Source organism: Neolamprologus multifasciatus, chromosome 6 (genome assembly GCF_963576455.1).
Source record: "Neolamprologus multifasciatus chromosome 6, fNeoMul1.2, whole genome shotgun sequence".
In the NCBI taxonomy this organism is placed as follows: domain Eukaryota; kingdom Metazoa; phylum Chordata; class Actinopteri; order Cichliformes; family Cichlidae; genus Neolamprologus; species Neolamprologus multifasciatus.
The window spans coordinates 27,891,358-27,908,988 of record NC_140444.1 but is presented as its reverse complement, the minus strand read 5'-3'; the positions used below and the strand labels follow the sequence as shown (position 1 = coordinate 27,908,988).

Here is a 17,631-nt window from a genome sequence, read left to right as displayed (position 1 = left end):
TTTGTTGTGCTTCGACTGTAAACTAAAAACTCCTGAAACAAACTGAGAGCTTAATGGTGCTCGACTCCTGTCAAACAACCCCAATTCTGCTGTTTCTGCTTTAAGTCGAAGTGTTAATCTCTTAAGTGATTAGACAGCCTTGAATGACTGTCTAGTGTTGTTGGGGCATTTAGCTGCTGAAGGCATTCGGTGGAAAAACAAGACTATGAGGAGATAATTATGAATCCCTTTACTCTTTGAAAACCATCTACGCAGAGGTTTTTTTTAAGATACTGAGAATAAAATTATAAATGACATCCACTCTTCTATTACTTAAACTGTTGCCACCACAACCTGCTGTTATATTTAACAGAAAGCGCCCAATAAATAAGTTTAGAACAACAAGTAAGAAAAAGAGCAGGTTGATCTGTAACAGGATTGTTTCTGATGTAGATGCAGTACACTGCACAGCTACTCTTTATTATCTGTCATGTGTTCGTGAGACTCAAAGGGATTAAAGATTAAACTTTAGCTTCTTCATGTCTGAAAGGAGATTTGAGCAACTTTTATCGCTTAACCGTTTCTGTCGCAATCATCTGTCGGGATATTAATGCCTTTGTGTAACAGCCACCGATTCTGAATGTGTCTAAATCCAGTTATTATGTTTCAAGAGACATATGAAGCACAATAATGTCAGTACCGGCACTAATCCACCTCATATTAAACAGCTGAATAGGTTTAAAAATATATATATTTCAAGATACAGATGTTAGCTTTGCTTGTTTAGCTTATCTTACCATAAAGTTCATAAAGTTTACGAACCATCCGAACTGAATTTTTTTGAACTGGAGGCCAAAAAGTAACTCAGTGATTTTCAGAGTCCTGTTCACACAAACGTAACTCTCAGCAGCACGTGATTACAGCAGGATGCTGGAGCAGGACTAGCTTGAAGTTTTTACTATAGCTTTATTATGCAAGAACACTTTTACGCTTTGTTCCTTTTGTTTGCACTCGTGACAAAAGCATGAAGAAGAGAGAAACTTGTAAAATGTTCTAAATGTTTTTCAGTTTTAAAACTGATGTTTTATTTTGAGGGACTGATTCAGATCCTTTACTGAGAGTGTGAAGCTCTCAGAGTATAATTGGACTGACAAATTACACTATATGAACAAAAGTATTGGGACACACCTCTCTGTTATTGAACTCAGTTGCTTCAGTCCCACTGGAGTATAAAATCAAGCACGGAGCCATGGTGCTAAAATGGCTTGATGAATTTGAGAATGTTACTTCAACAATGCAACAAGTAAGTTTGTGGGATTTCGTCCCTCCAACTGATTCCCTGATCACCTATTAGTGGGATTACAGCGAAATGGAAGCATTTAGGAACCTCAGCCTCACAGCCAAGAAGTGGCAGAGCAGGTGAAGTTACAGGTGACCGCAGTGCTTTTTTTTTGTCCATATGGTGTATGTTGTGTCCTCTACAGCAACTCAACAAAATCTTAGTTCTTAAACTTCTCCCGTTGCCGTAGTGATGTTCAGCAGAGGTAGAGTCTGGGACCTTGTGATGACTCTCGCCCAGCTGCTCTAACATCAGTTTGGATAATAAGGAATAGATAATAGTCTAACCTGTTGGGTTGATGGCCTGCACCGTCCCCACAGGTGTCCCCGGTGGTGCGTCCTCAGGCACTGTGAAAGCGTAACGTGACCTCTGGAACACAGCTGGAGCCTGAGCACTGCGTAAAACATTGATCGTGACCTCTGCAGGTCTGGCTGAGATCGAGCCTCCTCCGTCCTGTGCTGTTATCAAGAGCTTTACATTAGCTGTGCCCAGGTGAGTCAGAGTGGAGGTCAGGAGAAGCATTCCTACAGAAGAAAAATACGACAAAAAAATGTATTTAAAATGTTTTTATTTTTCCCCAGTTCTTTTCTGCTTTTCAAATGTGTGAAATGAGATTCACAACACTTCACATTTATTATATTGACAGGTGGGAAGGACAGGGCTTGTTTTTGTAACCAAAATGCATCTTCTAAGTGCAAGAGAATCAATATATGTCTATATAAACAAATGCAGGCAGAAAAGTGTCAGATTCAAGTTTTCTTTTCCTATAATTGATCCATTTCATGGTGTTAAATTTTGGCTGAGCACTAATCTTATCTTACCCCTTAGCCACCTGGGGATCTAAGCCTTTTGGGGCTTTCTGCACCACCCCTACTGAGCTGTGACATTGGCAATCATTTCATGGGGACTTACACAAAGTAAGCAGTCGTTTATCCCTGAATAATGGAGCCTGCCAGTCACACGGTTTACTTAAAGACGACTGATTGGATCAATGTGACAAATCAAGCTTAAGAAGTCAAAATGCTATCCTTTACCAAGACTGAAACCTACACAAAGCTTTATTTATTTCAATATTGGAAAAGCAACAGTTGGTTCACTGGAAATTGTGTCCACACACTTATGTTCAGACTATAACAGAAAGTGTTCTTACATCTTTACGGCCCTACCTGTTTGTTTATCCAGCGAAAACAAAGTGGACATGTCGCCAGGAAGGAGGTCGTAGGTAACCTGGCCAAACCTGCCAGAATCTCTGTCTGTGGCAATAACGCTGATGATCTCTGTGCCAGGCTGCGCGTGGCTGCTGATGCTCACGGTGTACTCCTCAGGGCTGAACACTGGAGCGTTGTCATTCAAGTCCTCGATCTCAATGTGCACATAGGTTTGAGCACTCAAGCCTCCCTGAGGGAGAGAATTTTATTAGGACCCAGAAATTAGGGACAATTTTTTTAAATGAAATCCACTGTTATATATCTGCGTGTCACTCACTGGATCCTCAGCCTTGATCAGGATGTCGTGGACCGTCTGTCCCGTATCTCGATCAACATCCTGGGAGACGCACAGCTCTCCGGTGTGGGGGTTTATTTGGAAGAGCGGATGTGTGGCCTGTTTGTCGAAGCCGTCAGACAGTGAGTAGAGTAGCGTCCCAAACTCAGGGCTGTCTGCATCTGTAGCGACGACCTAAAGAGAAGACAAATGCAGGCATGAAAACAGGAGGTGCAAAAATGAAAACATCTTAAATCATTTCTTTAACACAAAAGAGAAATTCAATTAAAACCAGTGCTGCAGAATAACTGGGAACAATTTAGTGTAAAACTTATCTAAGGTCATATGTGGGAAAAAAAAAACACTAAATAATTAATTTAAAACCTATCATCAGCCTATAATGTGCTATATGTGCTGCATATGGTGTAATTATGATCATCTAAGATGATTTTCTTCACAACTTTAACAGGTAACTGTTACCTTTCTGGTAAAAATGGTGCCCTGATCCTTTATTTTAATAAGCACATGTTAAAAGGAGAAACCCTAAAGAATTACACTGTAATGCTAAAAATAAAACAAAGGTAAAACATGTAATATGTTTAATAAAAATATAAAGAATTAAGAGAAACACTTTTGAAAAATGTCCACAGGTAGATTATTTGGTTTAGGTGAGCTTAGATTTTGTACCTGAAACTGCTCGTTGAAAATGAAAATAATAACAAGGCCTTTATTAATAACTCAACAATATAACTGAACTTATATAATGATGATGAAGCGAGGAAGAACACCTCCTTAGTTAGTGATGATTGAATGATTACATTTGTGTTCATTGCTGCCCAGTTTTTAAGTGATCTGAGAACGAAAAAGTTCAGTATGAAATGACATGGACGTGATTAATAACTGACTAATTATTATTAATTAATAACTGCATTAACGAATATATTGTTCTTGAATCAAAGCACACACTAGACAGTCTTTGTGGTTCATGCAGTTTGACATGAATTCATTCATGCTTTGTGTTTCAATTCATGTCCCTCGTCTTATGAAGCTTGTGTGCACATAACTGCATAATATATATATATATGTATATATATATATATATATATATATATATATATATATACATATATAGTAGTGAAGTGCTCCTACTCAAATACTTTATGTATAAATCAGCAGTTTTTGGTATGTTTAAGTGTTTATATATTAGAAGAAATATTCCTTGTAAAACAGCACTCACATACTACAGTAACTGCCAGCTTTTAGATTAAGCTTTGTACTATGAATCATAATACGCGTCTTCCTTTGACAGTGAGAGTCAACATAATAAAAGCATAAAAAAATCCCCACAATCAAAGGGCGAGGGCCATCCCTGCAGTATAAAGATTATAGTAAAAACGCGCCTTATATCCTGTGCAGCTCCTTTCATGTCTGCCTGCGACTGTGACTGCAGACATGTCTCACAGATAGAGCGCTCATTTTACAGTCATAAAGATGATATCACCTCGCAGTTTGTGAACTCTGATCAAAGGAAGTTTAAAGACACGGGTCAAGGTCTGGACAGTCACGCAAACACAGTCAGTTTTTTGAAGCTTGCTTCTTAGAATAAAGCATGTGTGCTGCGTTTGCAAAATCATGCGACAGAGGAGGGGGGGTTCCTTATAGATGACTTCCCAGATATTCTGGTTACTTCTGCTCCTGCATTTATTTTGGATGACATCTTCAGTATTCTGAAGCGTCGTACCTAAAGTTCAAATCGGGAACTAAGCAACTAAAAGTCAGCCAGATGTTTCGAAATTTTCAGTCCTTATATATTCATTGAATCTCGTGTTTGCAGAAAATGTGCCCTTAAACAAATGTTCCTTTGTGATGGGATGCACTTTGTGCCAGCCTGCTGGAGTGTGGTACCAGGCAGCACATCTGTCATACTAAAGCCACAGAGCTAAGCTGGAAAGGGTGCATGTTGAGCATCTTTAGGAGGAACACTGACGGCTTTGTGTAAACAGACTGAAGGCTACTTTTGTCTTATAAGACGTAAGACAGACACAGCAAAACAGCACGAGATGCTGGATATTTACTGTGAATCTTTCAGAAACTACAAAGATATCTTTATTTTTGTTTCTGTGAATCCATGTTAGCTGATATTTTACTGAGAAGAGTGCCAAGTCAAGTGAAACGCTCCCCTGGTGTGTGTGTGGATGTGTTCTTGTAAAAAAATAAATAAATATGCATGTGATTTCATATGAGTTCCCAAATTATAAAATATATATATATATTTGTTGCCTTGTTAATAAGCTTTTCTGATTCAGTGTCAATTATTATTATCATTAGTATCATCTTGTGGATCCTCCTTGGATAGAAAATGTATTTAGAACCATTCAGAAAGAATAATGTGTTGTTCTTTTAGATAAGTCACCAAAATGATGCTGAATATCCTCCACCATACTTGTAAAAAGCAGCTTCCAACATCACTCTGCTCTAGTATGGACACATTGTACAGCTGCTGCTCGAACACTGGCTCGTTGTCGTTGACGTCTTCCACGAGCACCGTGACTGTCGCTGTGGATGACAGAGCCGCTTCTCCTCCATCCACTGCCACCACCAGGAACCATATCTCCACCTGCGTCTCTCTGTCCAGAGCTGCAGCTGTGGTGACCAGGCCTGACTCCGGGTCGATGTCGATCAGGCTGTCCTGGTTGGACTTCAGAATGGAGTATCGGACCTCTGAGTTTGCACCCTCATCTGCGTCTCGAGCCTGAAACTGGATGAGGGAACTCCCCTGAGGAGCATCTTCAGAAATACTTATGAGATAGGCATCCTTCTCAAAGACTGGGTAACAGTCATTCATGTCCGACACCTTCAGGAGGAAGACCGTCTCACTGCTCAGGGGAGGGTTGCCAAAATCTGATGCCTGCACCTTCATCTCATACAAATCCTTCTCCTCCCTGTCCAGCTCAGAGTTAACACACAGTGCATACAGAAAGTCATCTGTCTGCTTCAGGGTGAACTTCCCATCACCTCCCTCGAGTGTGACAGTGATCCTCTCCCCCTCGAGGTCGGGGTCCGACACTGAAATCCGGGCTACGTAGTCCCCAACTGCTGCTGATTCAGACACCACAGCATCTCCTGTGTCACTGAGAAACAGTACACTGATGGTGGGGCTGTTATCGTTGATGTTAAGCACCCTGACACCCACGAAAGTGCTGCTGTACTCAGGCTGAACCCCGTTGTCTCTCGCGCTGATGATCAACTCATGAAAAGCCTGAGTCTCAAAATCAAGCGGCTTGTTGAGATAGACCACCCCGGTGGTTTCATTGATGGAGAAAACCTCATTTGGGTCGCTCTGCCTCCTATTGATCTCATACGTGAGTCTGCCATTGTCACCCAGGTCATAGTCAGTGGCCTGCACCTGACACACAGCAGACATGACTGGAGCATCCTCACGCACTGAGGTGTGATATTCAGTCTGGTTGAACACAGGCGGGTTGTCATTCTCATCCAGGACATGGATGTTCACCTGAAGAGTCCCGGTCCTGGCTGGGATCCCCCCATCAAAGGCCTCGATTGTCAGCTTGTACAAGTCCTGCGCTTCTCTGTCTAGCTTACTGTTAAGAACTAGATCCAGGCTGAGGTGGTTCTCAGATCCACTGCGATAATCCAGGTGGAATAAGTCACTCATCTCACTCTCTGTGATCCTGTATCCCTGAGTACCAAACTCGCCCTCATCCTGGTCTTTAGCACCTTCAATCTGAAACCGACTCCCCGGTGGGCTCAGTTCTGATATTTCCAGCTCAACCTGCTCGGAGGGGAACACGGGAGAATGGTCGTTCACATCTTTCACCTCTATTGTCACTTTTATCATCTCACCTGTGAGAGTGGCTGCCACAAATTCATACTTATCCCTGCGCTCTCTGTCCAGGACTACAGCTGTGGAGATGATGCCCGTGTCCGCGTCTATTTCCAAGTCTCTGAAAACATACGAGTCTCTGCTTTCTGAGATGAAAAACCCAGTGCTCGGCCGGCTTAGTCCCGCTCCCAGATCTCCAACGATAGTTCTGGCCGGAAGACCCTCTTTAACAGACAGCGTGAGGTTGAAGACCTGTCCCAGCGACTGTGCGCACAGCAGGGACAGGACGAGCGTCTGAAGGAGCGAAGCTGAGGCATCCTTGCACCCCATTCCTCCTTTACGCGTGGCTTTGAGCTCTCGGTTTGTTGAGGTCGATGCCGGGCAGCATATTCTCGAGTCCAAGTCCTCAGTTTTGTCCTCACGTTTGAGCGCACTTTTCCGAACCGAAACGGACGAACGCGTTTTTGCGCGCAGGGCGACTGCGAGCGGTCATTCTCCTTCACCGTACTTCAGTAGCTTGTTGCGTGATACTGGATACAAAAAAAAAATCAGCCATGGCACAGTGCAAATCCCCCTTTGGCTCCTTCACATAACTCGACACCTCTGACTGGCACCAACTGTGCGCCGTGAACACTCCTCCTGGCAGGCGGCGCGTCCCACGCTGGTCGGCTCCATCTGTGGCCCTGATTGCTTAAGATTTAATTAGGCTGAGAGATTACCTTCCGTGCCTCTTGCTGACACGTGGCCTAGTATAGCTGACCTGTGGAAGAAGTCAGGTGGAAAGTGGAATAAATACGGATATCACACCAGTTGAGCCAAAACGGTGTCCTAAAAGGCCCCTTTGTGGTAATGTGGTTAGTATGAGCTTGAAGTGATTTAATAAAGTGCTCCCGTCTAAGCAGAGGAACACATAAGTGTTAGGGTGGCTCACTCTGCTGGTCAAAAGCAGAAACTGTACCACTCTTTAAAAGGAAAAGAAAGGAAAAATCAAGGCTATCCGGTCACTTAGTCCTAGGGGGGGTTGGGGTGATGTCTCCTCAGGTCTAAGGATTCTCAATGTAACATCCACACGAGCTTCTCAGCAAAATACTGAAGTTTATCAGGGCCGTTTCTAGCTTTTTGAGGGCCCAATGCGAGATTCTCTTTGGGGATCGCTGTTTATAACACTATAACTGGGAGGGTGGGGGTGGATAGGTTAAATTTTTTAAGATGATCCAATGATCCATGGTGATAATTATATATCTCAAATTCAGATGAAAGACCTAAAAATTGGTGCAAGCAATTAAAATCTATATAAAAGTAAATAATGAAGTTTCTTCGCACCATTTTTCTCCAAAATTTTCCAGATGAACATAAAATTAATGAAACCGCTATTTCAAATCAAAACCTAACTGGTATCCACACCGGTGTGAAAATTACACCATAAGGTGAAAATAAAGTGAAATACCATATTAAAATACAAAAAAACTATAGCATCTATTTTAAAGTTCAAATAAGAAAAGCCCAACAACAATAAGAAGAGTAATACACCCTCTTCAACTTCAGCTTTTCTGTTTTTGTTTTTATTTTTTTATTCAAATTCTGGCTCCTCCTCCACAGAAGCAAATATTTCCTTTATCATGGGCATATTTCTGTAGATTTCTTCTTCTTTTCTTAATTTTATGCTTAAAAAATAAACACATTTTGATGCAATCCAGGTTTCACTGCAGCCTGGGCCACCCTTATTCTCCTCGTGAAGATGTGAGGCTGTCAGTCATACATCATACCTGTCAGCAGACTTCATTCACAACAAGATATCCTAATGGTGATTTTTTTTCTTTAAATGATCACCTCACAAACACCAGCCACAGCTTCCCTGTCGTTGCAGCTTAGCTTTGGCAATACCCCACATTTCAGTTTTAACCACATAAGTGTTTCAGTAAACACACAGAAGAGAGCAGCTGGCTCCAAATAAAGACAGGTCATTTAAATATTTTCCCAAATATATGAGGCTGAGCTTGCAGCTTGGGGTCCCCCTAGTGGCTGTGTGGGGGTTGTGCATTTGCAAAGTCCATGAATAGCTGAGAACCAGCCTATTCATTCATGTCCTCTGTAATGGACATTTATTCTTGGTCTATATCTTTTGACTTATTTTAGCTATCCCAATAAGTCCCGCTGTACTAAATAGAGGACATCCTGGGCTTTACATGGATATCTCATGTTCAATGGGAAGATTCTTTCCTCAGCTCTCAGGAGCATAAAGCAAGCAAGAGCTCTGAAAAGTATAAAAGATGATTACTGCATGGGAGCCTGCTTCCTTCACTGGGGGAAAAAAACAAAAAACAATTTTATATACAATTTTACAGTTTTACAATAATGATAGTTAATTTTTCCTGAATATTTCAATGTTTCTGCATAAAATATTTAAAACTTTACAAACAAGATACTTTTTTATGAGTTTCTCTTTGAAACGAAAGCATAAAACTAACACATGATGAAAGAAACCACCCTGATAATAACGACATGATTGCAGTTTGTTGTTGATCTAAGCTCTGAAGTTAGCAGCTGATACTAATGTACAAGGATTTCTGAATAAATGTACATTTGTTTGTGCAGTTTGTGCTTCTTTAAAAACACTGTTGCATAAAAACCTAAATGAATTATATTTAAACCAGAAAAACATTACAATAACATCAGTCATAGCTAAAGCAAATGGTATCATAAACACAAATAGGGTGTTTCTTATTTCTTCATAACAGACTTCAGTCTGTCTGTTGTAAGTCTAAACTGTGCTCAGTATAAATAATAAATGGTAGGAATGGCTGGAAAATGCTTACAGTTTATTGTCATTGCTGACCTCTCATTTGTCCTGCAGCTTGTAGTTGCCATCATGGCCTGCTGCAACCACGTAACAGGTGTAATCTGACCACAGCAAACAAGCAGCATAGCTACAGAGTCTCATTGTGCGGGTTAGTTTGCTCAGCAACTCAGAAACCACCCACTCCAAAGCATCACAGGACTTTTCCTTTCTCATAAATCTAAGTAAAATTTAAAAAACCAAAAAATGCCATCTCACATTATGCTCTCCTACAAGTGGGATGATCAGCCTCTTGTTATGAAGATATACGATCACCTGAAAGATGACGGGCTCCCGGTGTGGATGGACATTGAAGGAGGGGTGACGGGCAACATCAACGACGCGTGAGTGCAAAGTGACGTGGATAACGTGTTTCATCTGTTCTAATCTCTGATGGGCTTCATCTCTGCTGTGTTGTGCATATTAAATCTGTGTGCGTTTTCAGCATGGCTGCAGGAGTGGAAGAGGCTGCTGTGATCTGTCCGTTTATGACTCCGGCTTACCAGGCATCACAGTGCTGTAAGAAGGAACTCAACTATGCCGAAAAACGGCAGGTCATCATTGTGCCGGTGATGCTGACAAACAACTGGGAGGCCAGTGAGTGGCTGGGACTGATCACTGCAGGCCTGCTGTGGGTGGATTTCAGGTGAGGAGGACATGTTTTAAAACCTGAAATTTTAGCAGGATGGAAACTGCATTTGTTAGAAAGTGTCATCCTTCAGTCACACATGTGTCCTTGAATTTCCTGGAACAATGTCACTATTTCATTGTCTTGGAAAAAATATCTTAGCTAAATAAAATATATTTTAGAGATCATAGAGGTCAAAAGTGCACCCAACTGTAGCATCTGAACTCTCAACCATCAATGCTGTTGTCTCCCAGAAATGCAGAGGAGGATGAAGAGCACTTTGACATGTGTCTCAGGTCTCTAGAAGAGGAGATCATGTATAATGCGGGCCACCTACTGACGGTTGAAGAACCTCCGAAGGAGGCAGAGGAGCAGCCAGAGCCAAGAAAAGCCCGTCTGAAGAAGAAACCTGGCCGAGCCTTCTGTCGTTCTTTCTCCAAGCTCTACGTGCAGGACTCAGGTAGCCATGGAAACATTAACAAACAACACCATGTGCCCGACAATTCAACCAAATTACTCTAACTTAGAGCAATATCGATAATTTGACAGAGGATCCTTCCCAGTTTTCCCACTTTGCCTTTAATAGATGATAACTAAAATCTTATTTCAAATTCTTCTTCATCATGCCTGATATACTTACACCCACTTTATTAGGTACACATCTTTAAATGATTTATTAAAACCAGCCAGTTACATGCCAGCAACTCATCAACCTGTGGAAATTCAAACCGAACATCAAAATAAGGAAGACAAGTGATTTAAGAGACTCCAAATGTAGCACGTCTGCTAGTGTCAGACAGGCTTGTCTACTGGGATTTCCCCACACAACCACCTCTGGAGTTTACAAAGGATGGTCTCAAAAAGAGAAAATAACCAATGAGCAGCCGTTCTCTAAGTGAAGATATTTTCAGAGGTCAGAGGAAATTTGCCAGACTGTTTCGTAGCTGAGCCATTTTCATAAAAAACTTAGTTGAACATCATTACACAACAGGAATAATAAATCCCCTCAATAGAAAGGTTGTCTGGTAAAAACTCGCTTTAATGAAAGCAATTCAATTTCTATTAACTGGGAGAAAAATATGGAAAATTATTCATAGAATAATCCTGTTGTACACAGCATGAATACATATTAAGCATTACTAGGTCTTTCATTTCCCAAGTCTACTGATAGTCAGCCACTTAATTACGAAGTGGCAGCCACTTTAGATTCATCTAACATTTCTGCTGTTCCAACTTGACCTCACAGGCGAGCAGATAATGCGGAGAGCTGCTGAAAGCAGAACCACAGTGGAGCTCAGTGAGTGCTGTGGAGATCAGTGCTACTGGGAGGAGATCAAGGGTGACGGCTGTAAGTACTACAGGAACGTCTTCACCCACGGATACCTTGGTGAGTACACAAAACCCACCTCAACTGAACAAACGCAGCCATGTGAAAAATGTGGTCTTTATTCAAATGGAGCATAATAAACTTTCCATGTCTGTACAAAACCAATTCTGCTGAAACAATACAAGTTTTTTCTTTCTTGGCTAAAACTTTTAAACACATTTCCTTTGAAGGGTTTGACTTGAGCAGGGAGCAGGTCCACTCTGAAGTCTGTCCTTCTGAAGGTGAAGAGTGGCTTCTGTTGGTGGACGAGTCGGATCAGAGCTATTGGAGAGCTGTTATCATCAAGAACAAAGACTCGGGGAGGTTCCTGGCAGTCCGTAACGGCTGCTTTATGCAAATGGTTTTTAGAATAAAGAGGGATGCTTCTGTGAAAGCTGAGAGTTTGCCTGACAGAAAAAGCACGAGCAAACAAAAGTTGGTGGAATTAAAATTCACTGCTGTTACTGTGGCAAGAAAAACAAATAAAAAATCTCTAGAATCTTTTTCTCTTGAGGATTTCTGGTTTCCAGTTGACTGGGTGGCTTTCTTCTGTCTGCAGGAAAGAAAACATGGTTATTATTTATTTTATTTCCTGCTGCATAAGAATCGGCACAGAAATACAAGTTGAGTGTAACAGTGTAGCGTACAGCGGTGTCATCCTCCTTGTAAACTTTAATGGTCTTGTCAGCCTCTGCCGTGATCAGTCGGCTTTCAGAGTGGTCGAACACACAAGCGAAGATTCCCGACTCGCTGTCCAGAGATCCGGGCTGCACGGCTGCGTGGATACGCTGGAAATTGTATCCGGTCCTCCAGTCCCACATGTGGATAGTTCCATTGTCGGCTGTGTAATGAGGTTAACATTAGCCTCAATAAAATGATTTAAAACAAGCAAACAAAAAAGGCAGACAGTTAAAGCTCTTTATTACCTCCAGACACCAACACGCCATCAGAGTTAACAGCCAGAGTGTTGATGATGGCGTTGTGGCCCGACAGGTTCTGGATGAAGTTTCCATCTGGGAACATCCACTGCTTGATGTTATCGGCAGATCCAGAGGCAAAAGTATATCTGCAAAACAACAAATATGACATCGATATCTGAAGAACAACAACTCTTAATGAGTTCTTGTAATTAAAGTTATGAACAAATGTGCTCCTGTAATCCTAAATCATGACTCGAGTATTAATTTATCTTCATTATCAAACAAAACTTTATTTCTTTTAAAGTACAGGATTCACTTTGGCATGAAACAGGTAAACAAAGGTGTTACTAATCACATTAATTAGGCTTACAACTAACTGATGCAATTAGTAACACCTGCATTTACCTGTCTCATGTCGAAGGAGCTTCTGTAAAAACATTATATTTATAACAACAAACCAATTTTGAATATGCATTGTTTGAGGAGTCTGCATGCTGCGTTTCCCGCACTCCAACCAACGCTACCTTATAAAACACCACTTACTGTCTGGGGTGCAGGACCAGAGTTCGCACAGACTTCTTGTGGTTTGTAAGAGTTGCTCTGGTTTTCCCAGCAATCAGATCCCACAGCCTGATGGTTGAATCGTGGCTCCCTGCACACATTAGGGACAAGAGTGAAGAGAAACCACTTTAAAGCCCGTCTTACTGAGGGGTTTATACTGCTGTTGTGAGCGATTTGAAAAAACATAATTGTACCTGTGATAATTTGTGGTTCTGCTGCTTGACATCTCACCGTGGCCACAGTGTTTGTGTGACCGGTCAGTGTGTGCACGTTTGCCTTCGTTCTGATGTCCCACACCTGCATGGACCGGGAGGACAAGCAGTTAGTGTCATCTCATAACCCACATCATATCTGAACATATCTGCCCTTTAGTGGAAGAGTCTGCCCCAGGGCAGCTGTGGCTGCAACTGTAGCTTGCCTCCACCAGTGTGTGAATGTGAGAGTGAATAGTGGAACTGTAAAGAGCTTTGAGGGTCTCGAAAAGCACTATATAAATGCAATCCATTATTATTATAATATAGTACTGTGCAAAAGGGTTGAGCCACCTCTCATTTCTTCATATTTTCTCTTCTCTCTTTGAGACAAGCTTTCTTGTAATTTTAAGTCTTTGGCTTTGTGGTGGACAATCAAAGCTCTTCTTTGGATGTTGGCTGCCTTTGGTTCTCTCCTCTGTGAAGATGATCCCACACTGCTATAATAATGTTGAGGTCTGAGCGCAGGAGGGGGCCGATCCATGACTGGTAAGTTTCTTTTCACTAGTACCTATGTGCCTTGACTCTACTCTGTTTCGGTCATTTTCCATTATGATTAACAACCACCTCAATATGTGAGGGGTCGTTATACCGACGCAGTTGAAAGTCCCATGATGAAACATCAACGGACAACATTTAGATGACGGTATACCTGCTGCTCAGTCTGTGGCTGTTTGTCACACAATTTTCTGCACTGTACTGCTTAAACCTGATCAATTTAAGTCATTCCATCAATGTCATTCGCTGATTCAACACAAAGTAAGCGCTTACCCTCGCTGTGGCATCTCTGCTGCACGTCACGAGCACGTCGATGGTTGGATGCAGATCCAGATCATACACTGCGCTGAGGTGTCCGTGATAGTGCCTAATTACCTAAAATATAAACCAATATAGTCAAGAAACATCCAGAACATTACAAGGCGAGAAAAAGAAGAAAATGAGCCACAACAGAAGCTAATTAGCTAGTTTCAGTTGCACCTTTATTCACCAGGGCTGTGCCTGTTTTATTGGGAAAAGCTTTTATGCCAGATGCAGCCCCCAAAAAATATTTGTGTCACCTCCTAAAGGAACTTTCACAGGTGAATGTGTAAATCATTACAGCATAAAGCCGCTAAATAAACTGTTTTGAATGATACAAACCAATAACTCCCTTGTTTGAAAGTATACCTTGTTGTACTCCAGATCCCAACATTTGACCTGCTTGTCCTCCCCGCAAGAGAAAAGGTAAGGACTGCGGCTGCTGACCGCCACCCCACGCACTGTGCTGATGTGTCCAGTCAGAGAGAGTTTCAGTTTCCACTGGCCAGGTCCCAGATCTGTCAAGACAGGCAGACTTCAAGTCAAATTAAGATAATCTGAGATTAATTTACAACATAGTCAGTTTAATAGGTAAAAATTGGGATTTTAGTATAACTTAATCATCTGTGAAGAGCAGAGTATTAAAGTTGCAAGCAGGAACTGTGGCATGTTGGAGCCTACAGAAAACACAATCTATAAAACAAACAAAGGTAACAATCCCGAGGAGAGACGACTCGGAGGAGAGCTAATTTAGTCAGTCCATGTCAGATGAGCCATTCTTAGTTTGTCGCTTACTGTTATTTCCTGCTTGACTCACCTTTATAGTCCTATCAGCAGAGCCTGTGACAAACCACTGATTCCCAGGCTCTACAGCGATGGACCTCACCCAGCCAAGGTGGCCGCTGATGACCTACCAGACAAAACAAACTACAGTTAAACAAAACACAGAACCCAGACCTTGCCCACTGTATCGTGTCGAGTAAAGCTTAAACTTAGAAATGTTGAAATGATTTATAGTTACCCGAAACAGTTTCCATGGCGGATGCCACTGAGGTTTGGGCATTGTGGGCGCTCTCCTCATGAGGGCAGAATTTCTGGTCCCACCTCCCTCCAGGAGCGACTGAAAACACATGGATGATCAGTTTTGCACTTCTTTCTTTCAAACCGATTAGGCTGAGTAAAAGTAGGAATAAACTGTGACCTACCACTGCAGATGACGGAGGGTGAGATCGCTCTGCTCCTCCTGCATGCCGGTGGATGTCAGCAATACTGGCTGCTGTGCGACTCGCGTCTTGCCTACAAATGACCCACAGAGTAAATGATGGTTTATGTGTGAGTAAGCATCATTTTGTTATTAGTGCTTTTATGCTAAATTACTACTGGTGACTGACTCCCTTTGTACTGTGTTTGTGTGTGTGAGGGCCAAAGTTTACCTAGCTTGCGATGGGGGTAAAACTAACGCCATGGAGTGTACTCCGGTGTCACTGGGATTCCTGTGCATCTTTGTGTCAGCGGTCAATGCCACCCCTGGCGAATAAAAAATACTGGTTATAAACACTCCAATTGGGATGATGAAATTAAATTAAAAAGTCACAAATTGAAAGTACTTACCTGGTCCAGACGGGTAGGCATGTGTCCCAGTGATCAGGTATTCTGGGTCCTCACCTAAAACATAAATAATATTCCCAAAATGTCTTTAAATCATGTAGTTTTGAAATAAAAGGTTTCAGAATAACAAAGAAAAGCTAAATTTAAAGACAAACTGAGCTTTTTGACAACAAAACATAACTAATAAAAATCTACATTTCCACATATTTGTTAATAATAAATTGTTGGCACACTTAAGAGTGACTCTGACATGCAGTGACACTTTCATCCTCACCTGGCTGAGCGTAGTTCTGGTGGCCTTCCATGCTGCCCGAAAGGTGTGAGTCTCTGTCTTTCCCTTCCCTCAGGATGGGCAGGTGTAACACTGCACCGTAGTCTGCTTTCAGTTTAACCCCCATCTTCAACTTGTGGCTGCAAGCAGATGACATAATGATGCATTTCCCCTTAAAACATCTAATATGTTTGATTAAATTAGCATAATGATATTCAAACACATGAACAACACACAGTAAATATCCTGAAGTTTTTACTGGCATATTAAAGTAGATACAATTTACATTCTGGGGTTCATCAGCAGAGATTTTTGTTTCTTTGAGCAGGAAATTGATTGAGCTTTAACTTCCTACTTATTACCATAATGTCAGTATAAATTTACAGATAAAAGAGTTGTTGGTAAACTGAAAATAAACTCCTGACAAATTGATGCTCTTTAGTGTTGCAGCTACAAATCCTTTTTTTGACAGCTCCCTAACAACAGCAGAGCATATGCCTCCTTCTCACCCTATCCTGAACATCATCCTGTGACAAACACTCTGCATGTCCTCCTTCGTCTTTCTCTCCTGCTTGGTAGGTCAATCTTAAACACCCTTTGTCCAAACCCTCCTCTGCACATGTCCAAAATATCTCCGCCTTGTTTCTCTACATCTAGCTCTCTGTCTTCAAAGTACTCGACCCGAGATCTCCCTGCAATATACTCATTTTTATCCGCCCCAGTCACGCCCAATGAAAATATTCTTCAGCTCTGCCACCACCAGCATCAGCTCCTGTTTTTTGTAATTGCCAATCTCTCCAAACCATAAATGATAGTAGGTCTCACTATTGGCAAAGATTTTTTTATTTACATGAGATGCCCTTCCTGAGGCAACCCTCCTCATTTATCTGGACTAGCGAGCAATATTAATACAAAGCGCTAGTACAAAATTGGTCAATAAAACCTCTACAACAATTTCACATGACATTAGAGCTTGCTATGTGAATTTAATTTACCCCCAAACACAACTTCAAATCATTAGAAGGTAACACTGTGACGTTTACCTTTCATCATCCAGCGAGATGGACTTGGCGTGATCAGACACAAACATATCATGAGTCCTTTTAAGAGATCTGAAGACCAGAGTGTGGACTGAGTGCTTCTGAACATCCTGTAGATGATAATAAATAGTAAAACGTGTGTTTTAAACGAGTGCAATCACGGGAAACTTTGGGAGTAATTACTTTTTACTATGTGTAATGCAAACAAAACCATAAGCGTGTGGTTGCAGTTATTAGCCGAGCGGGGCTATGTGTCTGCCGGGCGGGCGGAAGCACAAAAAAGACAAAAAAATGGACTTCAAATATCTTCTTACCTCAGTCATTGTGGCGGTAAAAATAAAGCAATATTATAAAGAAGCGGAAAATATCCCTTTTTCAGTAAACAAAGCACGCTCCCCGAAAAGTATCACGAACGCAAAAACATGACTACCGCGACGCTCCAACGACCGAATACCCCGGAAGTAAAGAGGTAAAAGGACAGCTAGCCGTTTATTAGCGCCACCTATAGGCCAGGAGGTAAATTGAAATGGAAAAAAGCCAAATCTTTAACCTCTACTCTTCTACTTATATTTCCTGCTTGAAGCAAGAACACAGCATGTCCTTCTTTTCTTTTCTAATAATAATAATAATAATAATTTGTGCTCTCCAAGTTGCTTTAACCAGTTCAATCTGTGCTCTACTGCGCCTTTCTTTCTTACCACACCTGCT

The 17,631-nt window shown here is 41.7% G+C and overlaps 3 protein-coding genes across 3 annotated transcripts in view; 1 reads left to right on the top strand and 2 right to left on the bottom strand.

The window, feature by feature from the left end:
* dchs2 (dachsous cadherin-related 2) overlaps window positions 1-7,276 on the bottom strand; it is a 29,857-nt gene extending 22,581 nt beyond the window's left edge. The window contains exons 1-4 of the mRNA XM_085163257.1: window positions 5,244-7,276; window positions 2,804-2,995; window positions 2,485-2,716; window positions 1,606-1,842 (exon numbers count right to left, since the gene is read on the bottom strand). Coding sequence (XP_085019383.1) covers window positions 1,606-1,842; window positions 2,485-2,716; window positions 2,804-2,995; window positions 5,244-6,974 — 2,392 coding nt within the window. The 5' untranslated portion in view covers window positions 6,975-7,276. The remainder of the gene's footprint in view (window positions 1-1,605; window positions 1,843-2,484; window positions 2,717-2,803; window positions 2,996-5,243) is intronic.
* A 598-nt stretch (window positions 7,277-7,874) lies between these two features.
* On the top strand, window positions 7,875-11,572 carry LOC146517172 (uncharacterized). The gene is made up of 4 exons (XM_085163260.1): window positions 7,875-9,824; window positions 9,926-10,126; window positions 10,363-10,568; window positions 11,355-11,572. Exons 1-4 carry the CDS (start codon window positions 9,688-9,690, stop codon window positions 11,570-11,572), a joined length of 762 nt encoding a protein of 253 aa, XP_085019386.1. The 5' UTR covers window positions 7,875-9,687.
* plrg1 (pleiotropic regulator 1) lies at window positions 11,539-17,395 on the bottom strand. The gene is given in 16 exon segments (XM_085163259.1): window positions 11,539-12,027; window positions 12,122-12,315; window positions 12,401-12,540; window positions 12,938-13,046; window positions 13,150-13,252; window positions 13,978-14,079; window positions 14,374-14,501; window positions 14,504-14,522; window positions 14,822-14,914; window positions 15,026-15,124; window positions 15,210-15,300; window positions 15,438-15,531; window positions 15,616-15,669; window positions 15,887-16,023; window positions 16,927-17,033; window positions 17,238-17,395. Coding segments are annotated over 16 exon segments (1,539 nt in total). The 5' UTR covers window positions 17,247-17,395; the 3' UTR covers window positions 11,539-11,967.
* Window positions 17,396-17,631: the final 236 nt, after the last annotated feature.